The sequence below is a fragment of the Crocuta crocuta genome, unplaced genomic scaffold (assembly GCF_008692635.1).
Source record: "Crocuta crocuta isolate KB4526 unplaced genomic scaffold, BGI_CrCroc_1.0 scaffold564, whole genome shotgun sequence".
NCBI lineage: Eukaryota > Metazoa > Chordata > Mammalia > Carnivora > Hyaenidae > Crocuta > Crocuta crocuta.
In genome coordinates, this window is record NW_027533010.1 from 774,507 (window position 1) to 794,728 (window position 20,222).

At 37.9% G+C, this 20,222-nt stretch overlaps 1 protein-coding gene across 1 annotated transcript in view; it reads right to left on the reverse strand.

Annotated features, from left to right (window-relative positions):
- DNAH7 (dynein axonemal heavy chain 7) overlaps positions 1-20,222 on the reverse strand; it is a 245,938-nt gene that overhangs the window by 103,668 nt on the left and 122,048 nt on the right. Inside the window, exons 35-42 of the mRNA XM_077745812.1 lie at positions 19,841-20,065; positions 16,669-16,866; positions 13,923-14,078; positions 13,026-13,194; positions 9,383-9,509; positions 7,974-8,193; positions 2,969-3,841; positions 911-1,140 (exon numbers count right to left, since the gene is read on the reverse strand). Coding sequence (XP_077601938.1) covers positions 911-1,140; positions 2,969-3,841; positions 7,974-8,193; positions 9,383-9,509; positions 13,026-13,194; positions 13,923-14,078; positions 16,669-16,866; positions 19,841-20,065 — 2,198 coding nt within the window. The remainder of the gene's footprint in view (positions 1-910; positions 1,141-2,968; positions 3,842-7,973; positions 8,194-9,382; positions 9,510-13,025; positions 13,195-13,922; positions 14,079-16,668; positions 16,867-19,840; positions 20,066-20,222) is intronic.

The following is a 20,222-nucleotide window of genomic DNA, read 5'->3' on the forward strand; positions in this document are numbered from 1 at the left end:
AGGACCTTAACGGAGGATCAAGGGGGAGAAGAAGCAGGGAAATGGTGGGGGAAAGGGAGAGAGGCAAACCATGAGAGACTCTTGAATGCTGACAAAAACTGAGGACTGATGGATGTGGGGGGGGGGAGATGGGCATGGAGGAGGGCACTTGTGGGGATGAGCACTGAGTGTTATGTGGAAACTAATTTGACAATATAGTATTTGTAAAAAAAAATTATAAATTCTATGTAAAAATTTATTTAAATAACTTTTTGAATATGACCAAACATTAGCTTAAGACTCCTTAGAAGGTGGATCACTAAAATTTCTAAACTTCTAGCTTAAGATAACGTTTTTACGTTTTATAATAGATTGAGTATTTTACAGAACCAAAGAAGCTTCTGAATAATATTTTTGAATCTACGAGTCATTCCCAACGACATTAAGAACTCACATTGACACATTCTACAGTATGTTAACTTGACTGATGTTGATATCAATGTTTTCAAATGAGAGTTTAAAGAAGGAATCCACGCTAGGTGTACAGAGTAGCTCTTTCTGGGTTTCAGCTACTCTGCAGTTTTTTCTATTATCTAATTACTTATTAAAAAAAATTCTCTCTATGGGTGTTTACTCAATATCATTGTCAAAGGTTCCTAGAGCCCTAGCCCAGCTCTGAGAGGCACACCTTTATTCTTTCAACAAATATGATTATGCACTTAGACAATGCTAGTCTATGCTAGACAATGTATCAGATCTTCTCCCTATCCTACAAAGGTTTGTGGGATATATCACTTAAAGTTTCACAAAACTCACATACATGTATATGCGTATACAAAATAAATCTCTTTAACATCACAACTATGTCATTTTTGTACAAATATTTTTAAACCACCATCGCTTACTTAGAAATGTGAAATTTCATTTTTACCTTCTTTTCTTTTCCAACAACAGTTTGAAAGTGGAGATTAATTCAAGATAAGAGGTAGGAGTCACATAATTGTATCTTTGAAGTTCAACATAGAAGGATGTTGATAAATCTATAGTAGAAGTGTGGAAGATTTTACACATGTCGATACAGCCTTCTCGTATTTCCTCTGACATTTCAATTTCTTCCAAGAAGCGTGAGGCAACTGCCTGGAGTGCATCTTCAGGCCATGACTAAATAGAAGATAAATGCTTTAGCCCCTGATTAAAGTGACTAGTGGAAGTCTGTTACTACTGCAGTCCTTTGCAATTTATGGGTGTTTGAAATGGAGGGGCCGCATGAAGAATGGGGCAGAAGTGAAGTTCCATGAGGAACTTCCCCTTCCCCCCACACAAGGACTTGCATGCTTAGGACAGAGAGCCAGTAGCCAGTGCAAGTAATACTAACTCTTCTTGGCTTGAAAATGTTCACGAGTATTGTAGGAGAAAGAAAGAGGGAAAGACTAAACTTACGGAAGGTCCATCTCTGTGTGCACCCTACTGGTATTATCTCATTATTTTTCTCAATAGTTCTCTGGATTAAATGTTATTATCCTTTCCCCTAAACTCCAGAATCATATGAGCAACTACCTCCTTGATTTCTCCTGGAAGTATCTCCAACAAATCCCAAACAGAGTTCCTATCCCCCCCTACAGTAGCTTCCAAATCCTTTCTCTTCCTATGTCTATAACAACCACCCCAATTCAACTCTGTTTTCATCTGCTTGAAATATTCCCACAGCGCCCTAACTGGTCTCCCTGCTTGTGTGCTCTCTATAGCTGCCAGGGTGATTTTTTCAAAATGTAAATTTTCTCTTCTCTCCAACTTCTAATCCTTCAGAGACTTCCCAGCATATTTCAGATCCAAAACCAATTTGTAAACCTCTGCCCGTCAGGCTCTTCCCACCTTTCTGACCTCACCTCTGCTGCTTTCCCGTCAGTTACTCTGCACCTACTACCCCATGTTACCTGACACACTCAATCCTTCGACAGCCCCCTGCCTTCACTAGATATGCCGAGGTCCTCTCAGGGCTGGCATTTTTTGTCTGCCGTGTTTCCTTGTAAAGATCACCTATTCAGAAAGCCTTTTAGACTCTATATGCTAGCCTGTTAACAGAATGATTTCTTGCTCATTTGTCTGTCTCTAGAAAGTAAGCTCATGGAGATCAGAAGCCTCATCTATTTATTTCATTTTCTTTTTCGCTTCCAGCATTTAGAATAGTGCCTGGTATTGAGCAAGAGTTCCATAAATATGTTTTGCAAGAAATAATCATAGTAGGAAATGGAGGAGAAGAGGGGCTGCGTCAATTCCCCAAGGTCAAAAATGCTTACATGTTAGCTTTCACTTATGGGACCTCTGCCACAGCCCACAAACTTCTCACCACTCATTCTTATCTCATCTGATCTATGCTTCCTCCTTCTGAAGTTTACTACCACAAGTGTCACTCTAGCCTTCCTTTTGAATGCCTGTTGGGTTCAGCTAATGGATAGAGAGTGGAGGATGGAAGAAGGCACATTCATACTCTCCCTTCCCTTCCAGCAGGAGCTTAGGTCTAGGTTTTGGGTTCCTGTTCCCATCAGGAAGTCCTACTTACAGAGCTCCAAGCTCCAGCGACACACTTTCCTCCCTATGCCCCTTTATGCCCTGCTTGTAGTAACAACTCCTTACTATGCTCCACCCCTTCCTCATTGTTCCCCCATCTCCTCTCAGTCCCTTTACCCCCACCTACATCTCTGTGAACGGTGCCTTCATCCAACTTTCCTCAGTGTGCTGCTCCCTGTCAGGACTCTGACTGATATCCAACTTTATCCTAAAACCTTTTATAATATATTGAGGTCAATGACAGTATTTATTAAGAATAAAATGTTTTCTTCCTATTATGAAGATATCTTGAAGTAGAAAATTCTTATAGTTTAGAAAATTCTGCTAAACTACATTTTGGGGGGGGGTCTATAAAATAAGTTATGATGATGATGAAGATACAAGATTTCTAGAAGTCTATCTAAAATTTACATGGCAATACCTGAAACCAGTCGATGGTACAGCAGTTAACAAGAGCAGGGAACTTCCTAAGGCGAATCCGAAATGCGTCTCCAATGGGACTCATGGCGAGGACCACGTGCAGTTGGTTGCGGCAGCGATCAATAAACATATTGAAAAGAGCAATGGGGCTTCCATCTGTTTGCTTGGTTTTATCCCGTTGGCGATCTAACTGTCGCATCTTGTCACATATCTCCTGCTTCTCATCTAATGCAAAGAGATTTGGAACCTCCCCAGCATTCAGCAGATTGTTGACGTCTTCTAGAAATGACTCCCTTTTAATCTGAGTGTCTGTAAACAGGAAGACCCCGTGCATCTCACCTTCGGCACATTTCCTTAAGATCACTTTTAAATCTTCATGCCACTCCGAAGTACCATAGCCCTTGGAGATTTCAACCTGAAAAACCGAATAATCAGCCATGTGGGCAGCTAACCTGGTGACAGACTGCCTTCCACTCCCTCCGACACCAACGAGAAGGGCATGGCTGCGAGGCTGCTTCAGGATCCTGGAGATTCTGCTGATGTGTTCAATGGCAAATCGGAACAAGACAAGGCTCATGGTTTTTTTGCTCATATTGTTGTATTCTTCTAGATGAACTTCTACTATCATCCGAAGATGATCCACATCTGCAACTTCTCTATAGTTGGTGTCCTCCTTCTTGGGATCGTGGAAATCACAAAACATTAAGCTACGCAGGTCGTCTTCTTCTACTACTCCATCATTATCAAAATCTAAATTCCGAAAAAGCTCATGAAAATCTTCATTCATGTATTTTCTCAAAATTTCTTGAATGTAGTTGATAAGCCAACTTCTATCTGCATTATCCAGAAGGCGATCATAATACACTCTAAGGACCTGTATGATAATTGAGAAGCAGCATTACGGATGGATTCTTCTATTTTTGTAGTTTAACTTACATATTAACCTCCAGTAATATAAAAAGTACTCTCAGAAAAGATTAAAAAAAAATCTAAATAGCTCCATATTTATTAAAAGTTTGTATTCGTAATTACAAACTCTTTCACAAGCCAAAAACCAGGCTCGGACGAACTGTGGTATTCTGTTATGGTAGCCCTAGCAGACTAATACACATATCATATAAGCAATGATTTTTTTGTCAGCAAAACTTCTGGCGTTTGGGGGCTATTACTAAACCTGTCTGCATCAGCTTCTTTACGTATAGAATGGAAATAGTAACACCTGCACCACATTACATTACAACCATTAATCTACTTTCTGTCACTACATTTTCTTACTCTGCACATTTCATATAAATGGGATCATATGTGACCTTTGTGTGTCTGGCTTCATTCACTTGGCATGATGCATTCTGGGTTCATTCATGTTGTAGCATGCATCAGTATTTCTTTTCAGGGCTGAATACAATTCCACTGTGTACATATGTCACATTTTGTTTATCTGTCTGTCAGCTGACATGTATCTGAGCTGTTTCCAATTTTTGGCTATTATGAACAATTCTAGTAACAGTTGGATATAAGTTTTTATGTGGACACGTGTTTTTTGTTCTCTTGGGTACACGGCTTAGGAGCGGAATTGCTGGGCCATATGGTAAGTCTATGTTTAACATTTTGAGGAACTACCAAACTGTTTTCCAAAGTAGCTGCACCATTTTTCTTTCCCACAAGCAGTACATGAAGGCTTGGATTCCTCCACCATCCTCACCTGTTTTTGTTGTTTGTTTGTTTTAAATTATTATTATAGCTGTCCTAGTGGGTGTGAGCTATACCTCACAGTGGTTTTAATTTGCATTTCCCTGATGACTAAAGATGTTGAACATCTTTTCATGTGCTTATTGTCCATCTGTATATCATCTTTGGGAAAATGTCTATTCAAATCTTTTACCCACTTTTAAATTGGGTTGTCTTCTACTGTTGAGTTGTAATAGTTCTTTATGTTTTCTGGATATTAGACACTGATCAGATGTGTGACTTGCAGATATTCTTCCCTGTGCTATAAGCTATCCTTTCACTTTCTAGACAGTGTTCTTTGTAACATGAACATTTTTAACTTTGATGAAATCCAACTTATTTTTTCCTTGGGTCACTTGTGCAGACTATTTATATTTAACAAGCAAATCAGATGTTATGCATGCTAGCATTTGAAAGCCATGGAAAAACCAAAGGGAATGTAAACTAGTAAGCCAATTTCACACCTTGAAAACTATTTAGTAAACTTATATTAGGTCCTCTAGTTTGGCGTAAGGGTCTGGAAAGGAAAAGGACACTTAACACAGCATCTGACATATATTAGACCCTCAGGAAATCTTTTTTGAGTGAATAGAAACAAAGCCCAAATAGAGTGTTGAGTTCAATCACTTTATGTTTTTGGAAATGTTGAGAAGAATGTGCCTAGCCCTGTTCTCAGCACTGTGGATAAATCAGTGGCAAAAAACATAAAAATAAATAAAAAGCTACTCTGCCCTCATGAGCCTTGTCTGCTATCTGAGAGGGATGGACAATACACAAAGCAAATAAATTATGTATGGCATGTTAGATGCTGATAAATGCTATGAAAGGAAGAAAAATAGAGCAAGTCAAGAAAGACTGGAACTGTTAATGGGATATGAGCCTGGGGTATTCAAGAGGGTAGTGAATGTGAGGTCCATCAAGAAGGAGACATTTGATCAAAGGCAGTAGGAAGCCAGCCCACAGAATCACTCTCTGGAGGAAGAGCATTCCAGGAGGTCTGTGCTGATCATGAAGGCTGAATGAATGTGACAGAAGGAGGCAGCCTGAGAAAAGGCAGGAAAGAGGTACACATATAAGATCTTATGGGCCACCAGACTTTTTTTTTGTAATCCCTGATAATAGAGTGCTGTTATAAGGTTTTGAGCTGAGGACTTAAACTCATTATGTTATATGAAGTAGTCATTAAATATTGCAAGTTATTATATTAAGAAAATCATTAAATGGCCCAAGAGCTCAACAGCCATTGTCCAAACTCCATAATCTAACATCAAAGATAGTATAAAATTTGAAAAAGGCTAAAAAGTAATGGCACATATCATAAGTACATAACAGCACATATGACCTGTTCCCATGACTGGAAGAAAGCAATGGCGTGTATAATCCCAAGTGACAAAACATGTTATGTATAGTAAGATTGACTTCTTCCTCCCTTTATTCACTCACACAAGAATATTTACTGCACGCTTGCCTTGTGTCAGGCACTGGTAAAAGATGAGTAAGTAAAGACGTTGCTTTCACCAAGCTTTCTTTCTAGTAGAGACATTAAATAAGCCAGGATATAGGCAATGGAAAGTGATGTTCAGTGTTATGAAGAAGAAAGTGAGATAAAGGAAAAAGAGCTATGGCGGGTGGGGACGGCCCAAGGCAAGCCTCTACACAAAGGGGATATTTGAGCAGAGAACTTAAGGAAGTAGGCAGGCTTTGTGGATAATGGGGGGAAGAGTATTCTAGGCAGAAGGAATATCAGGGGTGAAGCTCCTAAAGTGGAGGACGCTAGATGCTTCCTCGAGCAAGATTTGGCTGCTGACAAAATTAACTCTTTTGATGAAGTCAGTGAAATCCTCCTCTCACATCTCTCTCCCACTCCACCATTTAGCTATTTCTATCACCCTTCTGGCCCCCCAGAATTAGAGGCTGCAACCATGGCCCCAGATACAGATCCTACTCGGGCAATTAAGAGGTCTACAGAAGAGTACAGTAAGAATCCACAGATCATACTTTTCCAAAAAAATTACTTTTAAGGACCTTGCCGTGGCCAAAATACTGGAGTAGAATGGACTTTCATCTGGACATAGATTTGGATGTGTGAGGATTTAGGAATTCAAACTGTAGAATAAAATGCCTACAGAAATGGAGTTTGTAAACACCCTTTAGAAACTTATGTCTCTAGAGCACGTGGTTTTAACACAGCAGCACATTCCATTTTCAAGATTTCTTGACTACATTAGTAAATTAAAATAGCTAATTATATACATATTAAAAATAAAAATTTTTCTTTAACTTTTCTATATTCTTTGTCTACTTTTAAAATATTTTTAATTTTTTTAACATTTATTTTTGAGAGACAGGGAGATAGAGCATGAGCAGGGGAGGGGTAGAGAGAGAAGGAGATACAGAATCCAAAGCAGGTTCCAGGCTCTGAGCTGTCAGCACAGAGCCTGACATGTGCCTTGAATCTGTGAACGACGAGATCATGGCCTGAGCTGAAGTTGGATGCTTAACTGACTGAGTCACCCAGGAACCCCTACTTTTAAAACAATGAATTATTATTTCTGCTGTCTTATTTTTTGTATTCTCTTCCCTATTTCCACAAGATTTTATAAGAAAATATTCACCCATATACCTCTTCATAGAGATAAATGTATTTTTATATAGTGTGTGTGCTCTCAAAATTAGTTTGCTTTGCAGTTTTTTGGCATCTAAAAATACTACAAGTAATGTAAATAAATACATCGACTTCTTACAAAATCAGTTCCTTAAAAAGTATTCCATCTCAAAAATTATTTAAAATCAAACTAACAAGGATTAACTAACTTAAAGGAGATTGATCCAAAGTGGTACCTACTTCAGGATATCTTATAAATCAACAAAAATTTCTAAAACTGCGAGATAAAGCATTTTAAATATCATAAAATATATTGTGTTAAATATTCTTTTAAATTACTTTGATCATTGGGCTTCATAATACCAAATAGCTGAATGCATTTCAACAATATAAACTTTTTTTTTTAATGTTTTATTTATTTCTAGGAGAGAGAGAGAGACAGCGTGAGCAGGGGAGGGTCAGAGAGAGAGGGAGTCACAGACTGAAACAGGCTCCAGGCTCTGAGCTGGCAGTCAGTACAGAGCCCGACACGGGGCTCGAACCCACGAACCGCGAGATCATGACCTAAGCAAAAGTCGGACGCTTAACTGACTAAGCCACCCAGGCGCCCCTCAACAATATAAACTATTAAATGTTTCTTTTTTACCCAGTGGTCAATAACACAAAAATTTACCTCATGAACCCAGAGACGCTTAATCACTTCTTTGGTTTCTGCTGTTTCTGGTCTTGACAAACAAACCCCCTGAATGACGCGGGAGAAATCACGGAGGTTGAACAAGTAGTGAGACTTAGCTGGCGTAGGCAACAGATTCTTCATGGCTTCTTTATACAGAGTCATGGTACCATTTATAATCTGTGTGGTCAAATCTAGAAAATCATCTGGAAATTTATAACTTAAGAAAAATTAATAAAAAAGAAAATGTTAGCAAATATACATAAATGATATTTAACATGTCTAGTGCAAAATTTTTCTGATTGAACCAATTGATTTAATTTATAAGATTACCATTTCTAATAATAATAATGGTAATAGAATTTAAATTTTTTTACAACTTTCCATTCATTATTTTATGTTCAATAGGAAGGCAGGACCAATCTAATGGACTTAAAATTACTTAAATAAGTGAACAGAAGAGCCAGCCAAGGAACCTGGATTATGTAACTCAAATCCAGTATCCACCAGACAAATGTGTCCTAACTGCTTTCACCCCTCAGCATTCTCAGTTGCATATAAATGGAACCCCTGAAGAACACTGGTGAAATGAGTATTTTCAGAGAAAACAAGGAAGTAAGTAAAAATATGGAAAAAATAAGAAAAAGAGAAAAAGAAAGAGGAAAGTTAAAAAGAAAGTGAAATAAATACAGTGGCAGGATTTAAAAAAAAAAACAATGGGAAAAGGCATAATTAGGGTAGAAAGAACATGGCAAATGAATATCCATTTGGAAAAACGGACTATATTTAACCTCTGACTCCACGAGGAGCCAGCTGCCCTCCTCCATCATCACAGGAAAGGGCAAGGAATGACAATTTCCTGAGAATGGACAGTAGGGAACTGAGACTTGCGTTGCCCAGTTCTACTTGGCTCCTTGACCTCCATTCGTCGTGCTGAAAAGCTCTCAATGGCCAGAGCTAGGGAACAACACTTCCCAGGATACAATCTCCAGGCCTACACTCAAACTTGGACATGAACCTTCTGAGAGAACTCAAGAATTCCCTATAGGGAATCAAAGTCACAGGATAAGCCTGGCATCAATCTTTCCAGCATTAATTGCACTACACGGTGAAAATTCAAAACATTGACAATTCCAATGTGTACATATTAAATAGCAGAGTGCAAAATCTGTATGGATTTGGGGGCTAAAATCCAAGACTTCAGACAAAAAGGGAAAGGTACTCTGTCCCCTTGCATTATCCCATACCTGGAGATGTGAGCAGCAGGGGAGAGCAGTGTTACCTGTTACCTTTTTCTTTATGTAGGGATGTTTTTGTGGAAAAGTTGGAGAAGCACTACTTATATTGATATGTTTCCAAAAGACTTTATGTTCCATAATAAAAAAAGAAATTCACTTTAAATTACTTACCAGATCTTTAAATGCCAGGTTAAGATTCTAGAGAATATCGTAAACATGGATTTATCACTAAACTCATTGATTGTTATAATATTGAAATGTCGCATGTATCGGGGGGTTACTGGATTTCGACCACCACCTAAATATTAAAAAGAGTAACTCTTAACAACATTACTACTACACACTAGAATATTTTCTCCAATACTTTATAGCATAAATCACTTGAAAGATGGACAAATGCACAGCACACAGAGAAATTAAGAATAATTATCTGGGCAACCCTGACCTGAAAACAGTTTCTCCCTCAAATTAAGGAAGCTGTTTTTCTAGTTGAATTATCTGATTGAGTTCTTGGGTCAGGTCTATTTGCCAAAAGAAATGAGACCAGATAGAAAGCTGTCAGCCACCTTCTCTATGACTCATATAGCCCAAAGCAGTAAACTATAAACAGCCTCATTGCAATATAATATCCAGATGTAACATTATACAATGGTAATATTATATACAATATTGGGGAACATTACTGATCAAACTTTAGAGTCCTTCCCACATGGGTGAAATTCAGCATGATCTTGGCATGATCTTCCCCCACATCCTGAAATGAATGTCAGTGGCTCATGTGGCCACTTCATTGACTGCTTGCATTTTAAAAACTGGGGGATTATCTCACTTTCATAAAATTATGACTGTATTTTTATATATGAGGCTTTAATAACTGACTTAGAATGTAACATCATCTGAAAAAATTATTATTGATGTCATCTTTTAATATATAATTACATTTGCTTTTAAGGGCATTCTATCATGACGTCTTTAGTCAAGAAGTGATTTTAAAAGTATGTAATATCTCTAACACATATTTTTGCATAAAAATATGTAGGGTCATGTTTTATATTTACTTAAAACCAAGTAAACCTGTATTTGCTTCTATCACTGATTTATCTGATGCTGATTCTGAAAATATGAATACTGTGTGAAAGTATGTAACTGGTACTCTACACATCAAAACAGCTGTGTTTGTCTATGGTATTTAGGAACTTAATATGAAGAACCCTAATGTACTTGGGCAAGTTTAAGGAGATGGTGAAAGGGTTGATGAAAGAAAGGCCAGAAATCACATCTGCCAGCTTGGTCTTCAACTTTTCTTCCCAGAGATCATTCATAAATGGTGATGTGTTTAGAAGATTGGGTCCAAGAGGAAAAGGTACCTCATGGCTTCAGCCCACTCCTCTGTCTAGTCTCTGAAGGAACACAGCAAAGTGAACACGTGATACAAATGACTGGCTTGGGTAAGAGGAAAGAGGCAAAGTAAAACCAAGTCTGAGACCCAGGAACAAAAGAATCTTGTGGAAGGGAGGGAGGGAGGGAGAGAGAGAGAGAGAGAGAAAGAAAGAGAGGAAGGAAGGAAGAAAGAAAGAAAGAAAGAGAGAGAGACAGAGAGAGAAAGAAAGAAAGAAAGAAAGAAAGAAAGAAAGAGAGAGAGAGAGAGAAAGAAAGAGAGAAAGAAAGAAAGAAAGAAAGAAAGAAAGAAAGAAAGAAAGAAAGAAAGAAAGAGAAAGAAAGAAAACAGAGGCAAACCATAAGTCAGACTGTTAACTATAGAGAAAAAACTGCGGGTTGCTGGAGGGGATGGGCTAAATGGGTGATGGGTATTATGGAGGGCACTTGTGATGAACATTGGGTGTTAAATGTAAGTGATAAATCACTGAGTCCAACACTTAAAACTAATATTATGCTGTATGCTAACTAACTGGAATTTAAATTAAAACTTCGAAGGAAAAAAAAGAAGAAAAGCATTTGAAGTGGCCCAGGATGTATGCTGAGAGCAATTACCGACTCAGAGCAAACCGACTGCATTACAGGGAAGATAAGGTCAGGGGTTAGGTGGCAAATTCCAAGGGGATTCCCTGAAGAAATGGTATAGAGAAAAGGAATTCAAAAAATTGTTTTAATGTTTATTTATTTTTGAGATGGAGGAAGGGGCAGAGAAAGAGAGAGACAGAATCTGAAGCAGGCTCCAGGTTCCAAGCTGTCAGCACAGAGCCCGATGCGGGGCTCGAACCCACGAACCGCGAGATCATGACCCAAGCGAAAGTCGGACGCTTAACCGACTAAGCCACCCAGGCGCCCCTCAAAAAATTGTTTTAATGTTTATTTATTTTTGAGATGGAGGAAGGGGCAGAGAAAGAGAGAGACAGAATCTGAAGCAGGCTCCAGGTTCCAAGCTGTCAGCACAGAGCCCAAAGCAGGGCTTGAACTCATGAGCAGTGAGATCATGACCTGAGCAGAGACCAGACGCTCAACCAACTGAGCCACCCAGGTGCCCCTTTTTTGTTTTTTATTTTTAAAGAGAAAAGGGATTTTTAAAGACTAGAGTACCAACTAGGTATTTATCCAAAGGATACAAAAATGGTGATTTGAAGGGGCTAATGCACCACAATGTTTATAGCAGCACTATCAACAAGAGACTAAGTATGGAAAGAGCACAAGTGTCCAATGACTGATGAATGGATAAAGAATATGTGGCATATATACACAATGGAATATTACTTGGCAATCAAGAAGAATGAAATCTTGCCATTTGCAACAATGTGGATGGAACTTGAGTGTATTATGCTAAGTGAAAGAAGTTAGTCAAAGAAAGGTAAAAATCATGCTTTCACTCATATGTGGATTTGAAGAAACAAATCAGATGGACATAGGGAAAGGGAAGGAAAAATAAGAAAAAAAAGAGAGAGGAAGACAAACCATAAGAGACTCTTATGTAAGAGAAACTGAGAGCTGCTGGAGGGAAGTGGTTGGGGAGATGGGCTAAATGGGTGATGGGCCCTGAGGAGGGCACTTGCGGGGATGAGAACTGGGTGTTATATGTAAGTGATGAATCACTAAGTTCTCCTCCTGAAACTAAGACTCCACTATCTGTTAACTAACTTGCATTTAAATAAATATAATGTTTTTTAATTAAAGTAACTGGTAACGATGATTCAAAAAGAAAAATAAATAAGTACAAAACTAAATAAATAAATACTAGAATGCCAGCTTGAGTTCAGGAAAAGAACAGTTAAAGATTAACAGTTAAAGATGTCCAGTTACTTGAATCAAGCCACTTTCGATACCCCAGCATAAAAGAAATTTCCCTTGCATAGAAATTCCTTTGAGTTTATCAGTTTCCCTTGAGAAACACAAAAAATGGTTAAGGCTTAATTCTTCTGACTGTTTGCTACTTCAATTCCTCTTAACAGCCTGTCTAAATCCAAAGACTCACTAGAATGGGACATGATTGGAGTAGAGGAAAAGGGAATTTCATACAGTTGAAGAATTAAGGAATAAAAGAGAGGTAAATGAGCTGCTTCAAGGGCATCTGGATTCTTTAGAATGCAGAGACAGGAAGTGCAGAGCAAAGTCCCAGAATGTGGGAGAAAAGGGATTTGGAAGAATTGGTTAGAGAATGGCCCCATAGAAGGTAACCCATTTTGTAGTGTTGACCACTGTAACTATATTCCCATAGGTCACCAGGAATACACAGAGAAAACATATACACAAGAAACTGTAACTCAGATTGTCCAGTTGGATTTCTCCTTCTTTCTCCAGCTATCTCTCTAGGTATACTCAGACTGAAACTCAATCTTAGGAATCATAAACTCAGAAAATGTACCTGGAGGTCCCATAGCACACATGATTTGAATGTCCACTAGCTTAATCATAGAACAATCTTTTAGGTCATACCAATTCCAGTGATCTAACCATTGTCTAAGCAACTCAATGGGAGGCTGAGCCCCATACACTTCCCGAGCGGGCATATTGACATCATCTACAAAGACAACCTGGGAATAAAAGAGAAGCAGTATTAGATATTAACACCTTAATATAATGTCCTATTGTGTAAACAGTGTTGAGGCAAAGAATTAGATGATCTGCTTGTAAAGTACATATGTGAGAAATGGTTGTTTCTTTTCAAATAAAAAATAATATCCCCTAGCATTCATGCTTCTAAGGAATAGGGAAAGTCTCATTACTAACCTTTACAGATTAAGGGTTGAGGACTTAATAATCCTCTCACACAATTTGTTTTACAATATGCCTCCTCTTTTTCCTTATACAATTTCAATACATGACAGGAAATGAGAATGCTAGGATTTTAAAATGATTATAACCTCTGAGTGGTGAGAGTAAGGTTCAGAGGGGGTATTCCTGGCAAAGGAACACAGAGAAGTCAATTGATAGCTGGGTTGTTTAAAGGTCTAGAGGAGCAAGCCGCATAGAGTGCTAAATAGAAATGTTAATCAGAGAATTAGAAAGGTAGATGATTTCCCAGATGAATATTTTGCTTGTAATTCAAAGGGCAAGTGCTTGTTTTTAATGTCAAGTTGTCTAATGCACATGCAAATATGAACACACTTTTAGGAAAACTTAATAAAAATTTGTGATTAAAAAAACCACAGTGTACAGAAAGATGTCAAGTCTTCGTGTATCTGGTCTCATTTTTCTGACTGTAGCAGGGTCAGTGACGGGGCCTAGCGATGTGCCGTATGTACCGAAACAGAGCGGTTACCATTCTCTTGCCCAAAGGAGGACCAAAAACTCCCTTTCTTCTTTTGTCCAGTTTTGACATGATTATATTCTGAGTTTGAGCTGCTGTAGTTTGTGCTGAGAAGTTAATTAGCAGAGGCTTGTAGATTTCTTTGCCGAGTTGATTTAAAAGAAAATTCTATATAATAGGAAATAAAAAAAATAAGCCACAGTTGGAATTATGCCCTGACATTTGAAATACACCCTAAGCAAAATTATTGACACACTTGAATTTAAACTTAGAGTGTCGTAACAGTGTGAAAAAAGGGATTGAATAAATAGAAATAACAGTTACTATACCAGTGGCGTGTCTCTATTTTTCCAGGCCCCGTGCTTATGGCCTCTCTGATTCCCAAAACCACCACAAAGAGTACAAATTCCTTCTTAAACAGAGGTTATAGGGACTCAGAGGCTAAGATACTTGCTTAAGCTCCTAGGGATGGGGGAGAGGGGAAGAATTCAGATCGCCATGTGTTTCTTACCAGATAAATGTTCTTTTTTTTAAATTATTTTTTTAAAATATTTTTTATTTATTTCTAGGNATGTTCTTTTTATTTATAGCCTGTTATCTTTCCACTTAAATACCAAGTTATCAGACCAGAAGTTAGGAAGCTTAAATAATATAACTGTATTCTCAAAATGGATTTCACTGGAAAGCAGGTGCAATTATAATGATTCTTTTTTTTTGTTCTTGTTTTTTTGTTGTTGTTGTTTTAATTTTTATTTATTTATTTATTTACAAATAGTTTATTGTCAAATTAGTTTCCGTAATGATTCTTAATCAAGATGTTGTGTTTTACAAATCATCTTGTAAAAGAATAATGAAACAGAAAAATATTTACAACAGATTAGACAGAAAAGGCAGATTACGCATTATAGAAAATGCAAACTATGTTCCCCATTTTGTAAAAAGTAGTGGGTTTTTGTTTTTGCCTGGAGAGTTTTATTGCCTGGGCTGCATTTGAAATGAGTGTACAAATGACAAATGGCTTTCTTTTTCTCCAACCACTGCTGTTAACCATATCAAGTCTCCATTTCTGGACTCTTGACGATATCTTGGGTAAATCCCTTCACTTTCTGTATGCTTTCAGAAAGACTGATTTTTAACCCTAGTCAAACCAACACCTTAATTTAAAATCTCAGTTTAAAACTTCTCTCCTCTTGGATAGTCCCTGATGTATACATTATTTAAATTATAATGAGTGTGTCATTTCAGTATGTTCTGAAAGCTATTATTCAATAAATGATACCAGGACAAATATTTAACCATATGCCTGAATATATTCCAAAAGGATCGACAGATTACATAAAAATATAAAATCAGGAAAGAACTGGAAACAGTGCTATCATAATTGGGGGAATGTGAGTTGAGTGAGAACCTGCAATAGGAGAGGGATCACTGATGCCTCATTTGGGTTCCTCTACCTTCTCTCCCCATCTTCTTCCTGCCCCATGCTGGCTCGGGGACAGAGCTAGAGGAAGACAGGCCAAAGTCCTACCCCACTGGCATCACTGTGGTTCTCTATTGGATAATGCGGTCTTGCCTGCTGTCGTGGAAAGCTTCCAAATGCTTACTCTGAGAGGAGCAGATCTGCCAGTTCTTTAGAAACTCCAAAGGGACACCACACTGTGCAGTTCTCTGTCTTAAGGAGAACAATGGGGCTCCCTCACTGCTGCACTGCTGTGGGCGGTCATCTAGAATGGAGTCCCAAGAGGGCTGAAGTCCACTTCTCTTCCACATTGTCCAGTTGACCCTGGGGAACTTGCACTTACTTCTCCTACCTGCCAAAGTTGGGGGTGCTTACTGACAGCTCCAGGCAGCTTTCTGCCCTTAGAAATCTGAAACTAGAGGCGAGAACTACTCTTTGTTCAATACGATCCTCTAAACACAAGGGAGCACAGACTGTATAAGGCTCCTGAGATTTGGGGCATTATCTGTTAGAGCAGCTAGCATTTTTCTTTCTTTAACAGACACACAATGGGAATCATTACAGAAGTCAATCAGTCCTACAGACTGTATAAGGCTCCTGAGATTTGGGGCATTATCTGTTAGAGCAGCTAGCATTTTTCTTTCTTTAGCAGACACACAATGGGAATCATTACAGAAGTCAATCAGTCTTACTGCTACATAATAATCCTTCATATATTAAATAATTTTGAAAATTAGATATCAAGTGTAATTAATTAAAATGCCTCTTCCTTTCAAGGGATATGAAATTCTTCATCTTGAACAAGCTATTTTTATTAATTTTTTTTTATTTTTTTATTTTTTTTTAAATTTTTTTTTAATTTTTTTTTTTTTTTTTCCGGGAGAGAGAGACAGCGTGAGCAGGGGAGGGTCAGAGAGAGAGGGAGTCACAGACTCTGAAACAGGCTCCAGGCTCTGAGCTGGCAGTCAGCACAGAGCCCGACGCGGGGCTCGAACCCACGAACCGCGAGATCATGACCTAAGCGAAAGTCGGACGCTTAACCGACTAAGCCACCCAGGCGCCCCAAGCTATTTTTATTAAAATACCTTTAAGAAGGTACAATAATTTAGTAATGTAAAATGGTATACCTTTAGTCCATTTTCTGAAATAGGGAGTTAACAATAAAATATTCTCTGTGGCTACAACCTCACAATAATCGAATATTTTCAAAACGTGAAGCCTGCTATTACAGGTGGTTTACGAAGTGACACTCCTGGGGATATTATGCACGCTTACCACGTAGATTTCTACAGTACGTACAATAATATAAACGCTCTTTCCAGTTCCTGTTGGTCCCACAAATATTGAAGGCTTTTGATGGGTGGTTAACAATTCCATTAATGCAGAGTATCGAATTGTGTCCAGAGTTGGTACAATGATTTCATTAAACATCACGTCCTTAGGAATTGGAGGAGCTTCGGCCAATTTTTTTACCCATGGTTCCCATTTTCCTATTCCCTGTGTATAATAAAGAGTCAAATGGTAAATGTTATAAAATACTTTTAAAAGCCCTGCACTCCCGCGCTACCGTAGAAAAGGCCAAAGATCAAGGCCCAAACCAGCTGATGTTTATACCTTTGTTTTTAGCCTTTAAAACCCTTCACCCTGGATTTTAAAGTTAAACTTTATGCTAAAATTGAGGAGAAAGGAGGCTTTTATATGAATCAAAATGAAATGGCAAAGCTGTGGTATTTTTAATGCCCCCAAGGCCACTGATTATATCAACGCAAAGTTCAGCTATTTTGACCAAATGTTAGATTTTCTAATGGCATTGAGGAGACTGGACTAATTAATGCATGAAAGAGTAAAGAATTTTATTCAGTAGGTGTTAACCAATATAGAACTTATTTCCCTAGACCATCAGCTGCATGTTCCAAAATACTTTAATATTTTTTATGTCTATTTTTTTTTGTTTTGGAGGGAGGGAGGGGGGTGAGAGAGAGAGAGAGAGAGAGAGAACAGAGGATCTGAAGCAGGCTTTGTGTTGACAACAGAGAGCCTGATGCAGCACTTGAACTCGAACCATGAGATCATGACCTGAGCCAAAGTCAGACGTTTAACCAACTGAGCCACCCAGGAGCCCCTGCTTATTCTTTTATAATGGTATTTATAACAAGCATCAGTTTATCATTTCAGGTGAGAATTTTTTTTTTTATTGTGGTTTAAAAATACTTAAATGTATCTTCAACCATTTTTTGAGTATACAGTTCAGTAGTTTTAACTATAATCACATTGTTGTGCAACAGCTATCTAGGACAAAATTTCTTAATGTGAGATTATTATCATGAATTAATATTATACTGTATCTTTGTATCCAATTAACTTGTCAGCTAAAATGTGTTTACTATGCAGTGTTTAGAACAAAAATTTTCACAGATAACATGTTAACTCTTTCACCTTAGAAAATCATTACTGGTCTCTCCATTCTTGCAAAATCAAATTTAAGCTCCTGGTCATTTAAGGCACATAAGAATTCAGGCCCTCCTTCCTTCATTATCTTTATGTGTCCCACAACCCAGCCTCACTGATGGGCCTGCTATTTCCCAACATGACCTGGGTGCCTGTACCTTCCCACATAGCACTCTTTGGCTTAGAATGTCACATGACACTCTTCTGATGAGGTTATGAAATCACCAAGGGCAGTGCTGTACCTTATTCATTTTTGTATCCTTTGACATAGTGCTATGGATATAGTATAGATTTTTTTTTTTGAGGAAGGTGAATTCATATCACATCTGAAAATTGTATTACAAAGACATTTCTAGAACTTTCTAGAACTTATGAAAAAACTATTTCCTTCCCCTATTCTTTATTTTAAGTTTATTCATTTTTGACAAAGAGACAGAGAGTGAGCAGAGGAGAGGCAGAGAGAGAGGGAGACACAGAATATGAAGCAGGCTCTGGGCTCTGAGCTATCAGCACAGAGATTGAACCCATAAACCACGAGATCATGACCTGAGCCAAAGTTGGATGCTTAACCAACTGAGCCACACAGGCCCCCTCTTTCCCATATTTTTGATGATCTTTTCCAACATGGATCTTTTGCAACCATATGAGAAAGGAAAAATTAAGAATTAGAAAACTTGTAGTGGACATGCACTTAGAGATTTTTGTGATACTGGGAAAATCACATCTCTCTGAGCCCTAATTTCCTCAATGGGAAGATTTGCAAAATATTATCTTTCCTATTTCACTGAGATGTCAGGAAACAAATGGAAATGATTATGGAAAAGCTTAAGGAACTTCAAAGTGCTCTGAAAATGCAGGTTATTGTTAGTAATTTGAAATAAAATTAGGAAAAATAAAAGGATAATATCTTGCGGTTGACAGGGTGAAGATTCACCTGTCTCTTCAGAGGTAAGTCTGGCAGCATATGTCAAAAGCCATAAAAGTTTAAGAATTGATACAGCAAATTCCTTTTCTAGGAACTTCTCTTTTTTTATTTAAAAATTTTAAAGTTTATTTATTTTGAGAGAGAGACAGCGTAGGTGGAGGAGGGGTGCAGAGAGAGAGAGATAGAGAGAGAGAGAGGGATATTGAGAATCTCTAGCAGGCTCTGTGTTGTCAGTACAGAGCCCAGTACAGGGCTCAAACCCATGAAACCATGAGATCACGGTGCCCCCCTAGGAACTTACCTTAAAGAAACAAACAGATAATATACACAATGGCTTGTATACAAGAATATTCACCAAAGCAGAAAAATGAAGCAACATCAAAAACAGTTCAACATCTAAGAGTAGGAAACTGTTTGGATAGATCATGGTCCTCAGATAATAGAATCTAAGGAGGCTTTAGAAAAATAAGTTTATTAAAGAAATACTAGTGAGATAGAAAGATGTTCTCTCTATTAAGGAGAGAAGAAGAATATAAAATTACCCTCTGGGGATACAGTATGATCCAATTCCACCTGAAGCTCTGTATTTAAATACTATGGATTTGTAAGTGTCCTCCATACAGTACTTATAGGAGCTGTCACACACAAACAAAACCCAGGTTTTATTATCCAACTCGTTGGGAAGTGCTGAGTTAACACTAACCCAGCTAAGGTCCTATAGGGCTTCTTAGCACCTGTGATATGCGAACATGCACCGTATGAATCTCCAAGAGGTATTTTAAAACAAGATGTACCTACTGCCAGACTAGATGTCAAAATGTGTAATTTTATTTAATGAACACAGTAGGCCCATCAGGTGTTATTATTTATCTCATTTTATCAAAGCAAAAAGCAAGATTCAGAAAGATTAATAAACGAGTCGAAGGCTCTACAGAAAGAAAGTGGCCCTACTAGGACTGGAACCCAGAGGTGTCTGACTTCAAAGCCAGAGCAACTTCTACTACTCCATGCTGACTCTTAAGGTAAAACAGTGGTGACAAGTTAGCCCCAGAGCCATTACGTGCTGTAATGTTGTAAATCTTGCTTCAGAGTTCTTACCTCAGTGACAAATTGATAATCATAAATTGTTCCTTTTTCAGGAAATGGGACAGTTAGTGCTTTTGAAGATGTTTGTTCCATACCGCTCAGTAATTTAAACTTATTTCGAGTTAGTTCTGAAATTGGACCTTCCATTAGTTCTCGAAGAATCTTATCAAATTTCAACCTATCATCCTCATTACAAGAAGCTCCGACGGACCAGATCAATGAAAATAGAAAAATGCCCTGCGTCGGAGAGATGAGAAGAGAGTGCATTAAAAAATAACTTTAATGTATTCTTGAAGCTTCTATCAGATCAGCCAGATTAATATCTTTGAAAGAAATGAATAAACTAATATATAATAGTAGGTTACCTGAGGATTTATAATAATTAGATTTTAAA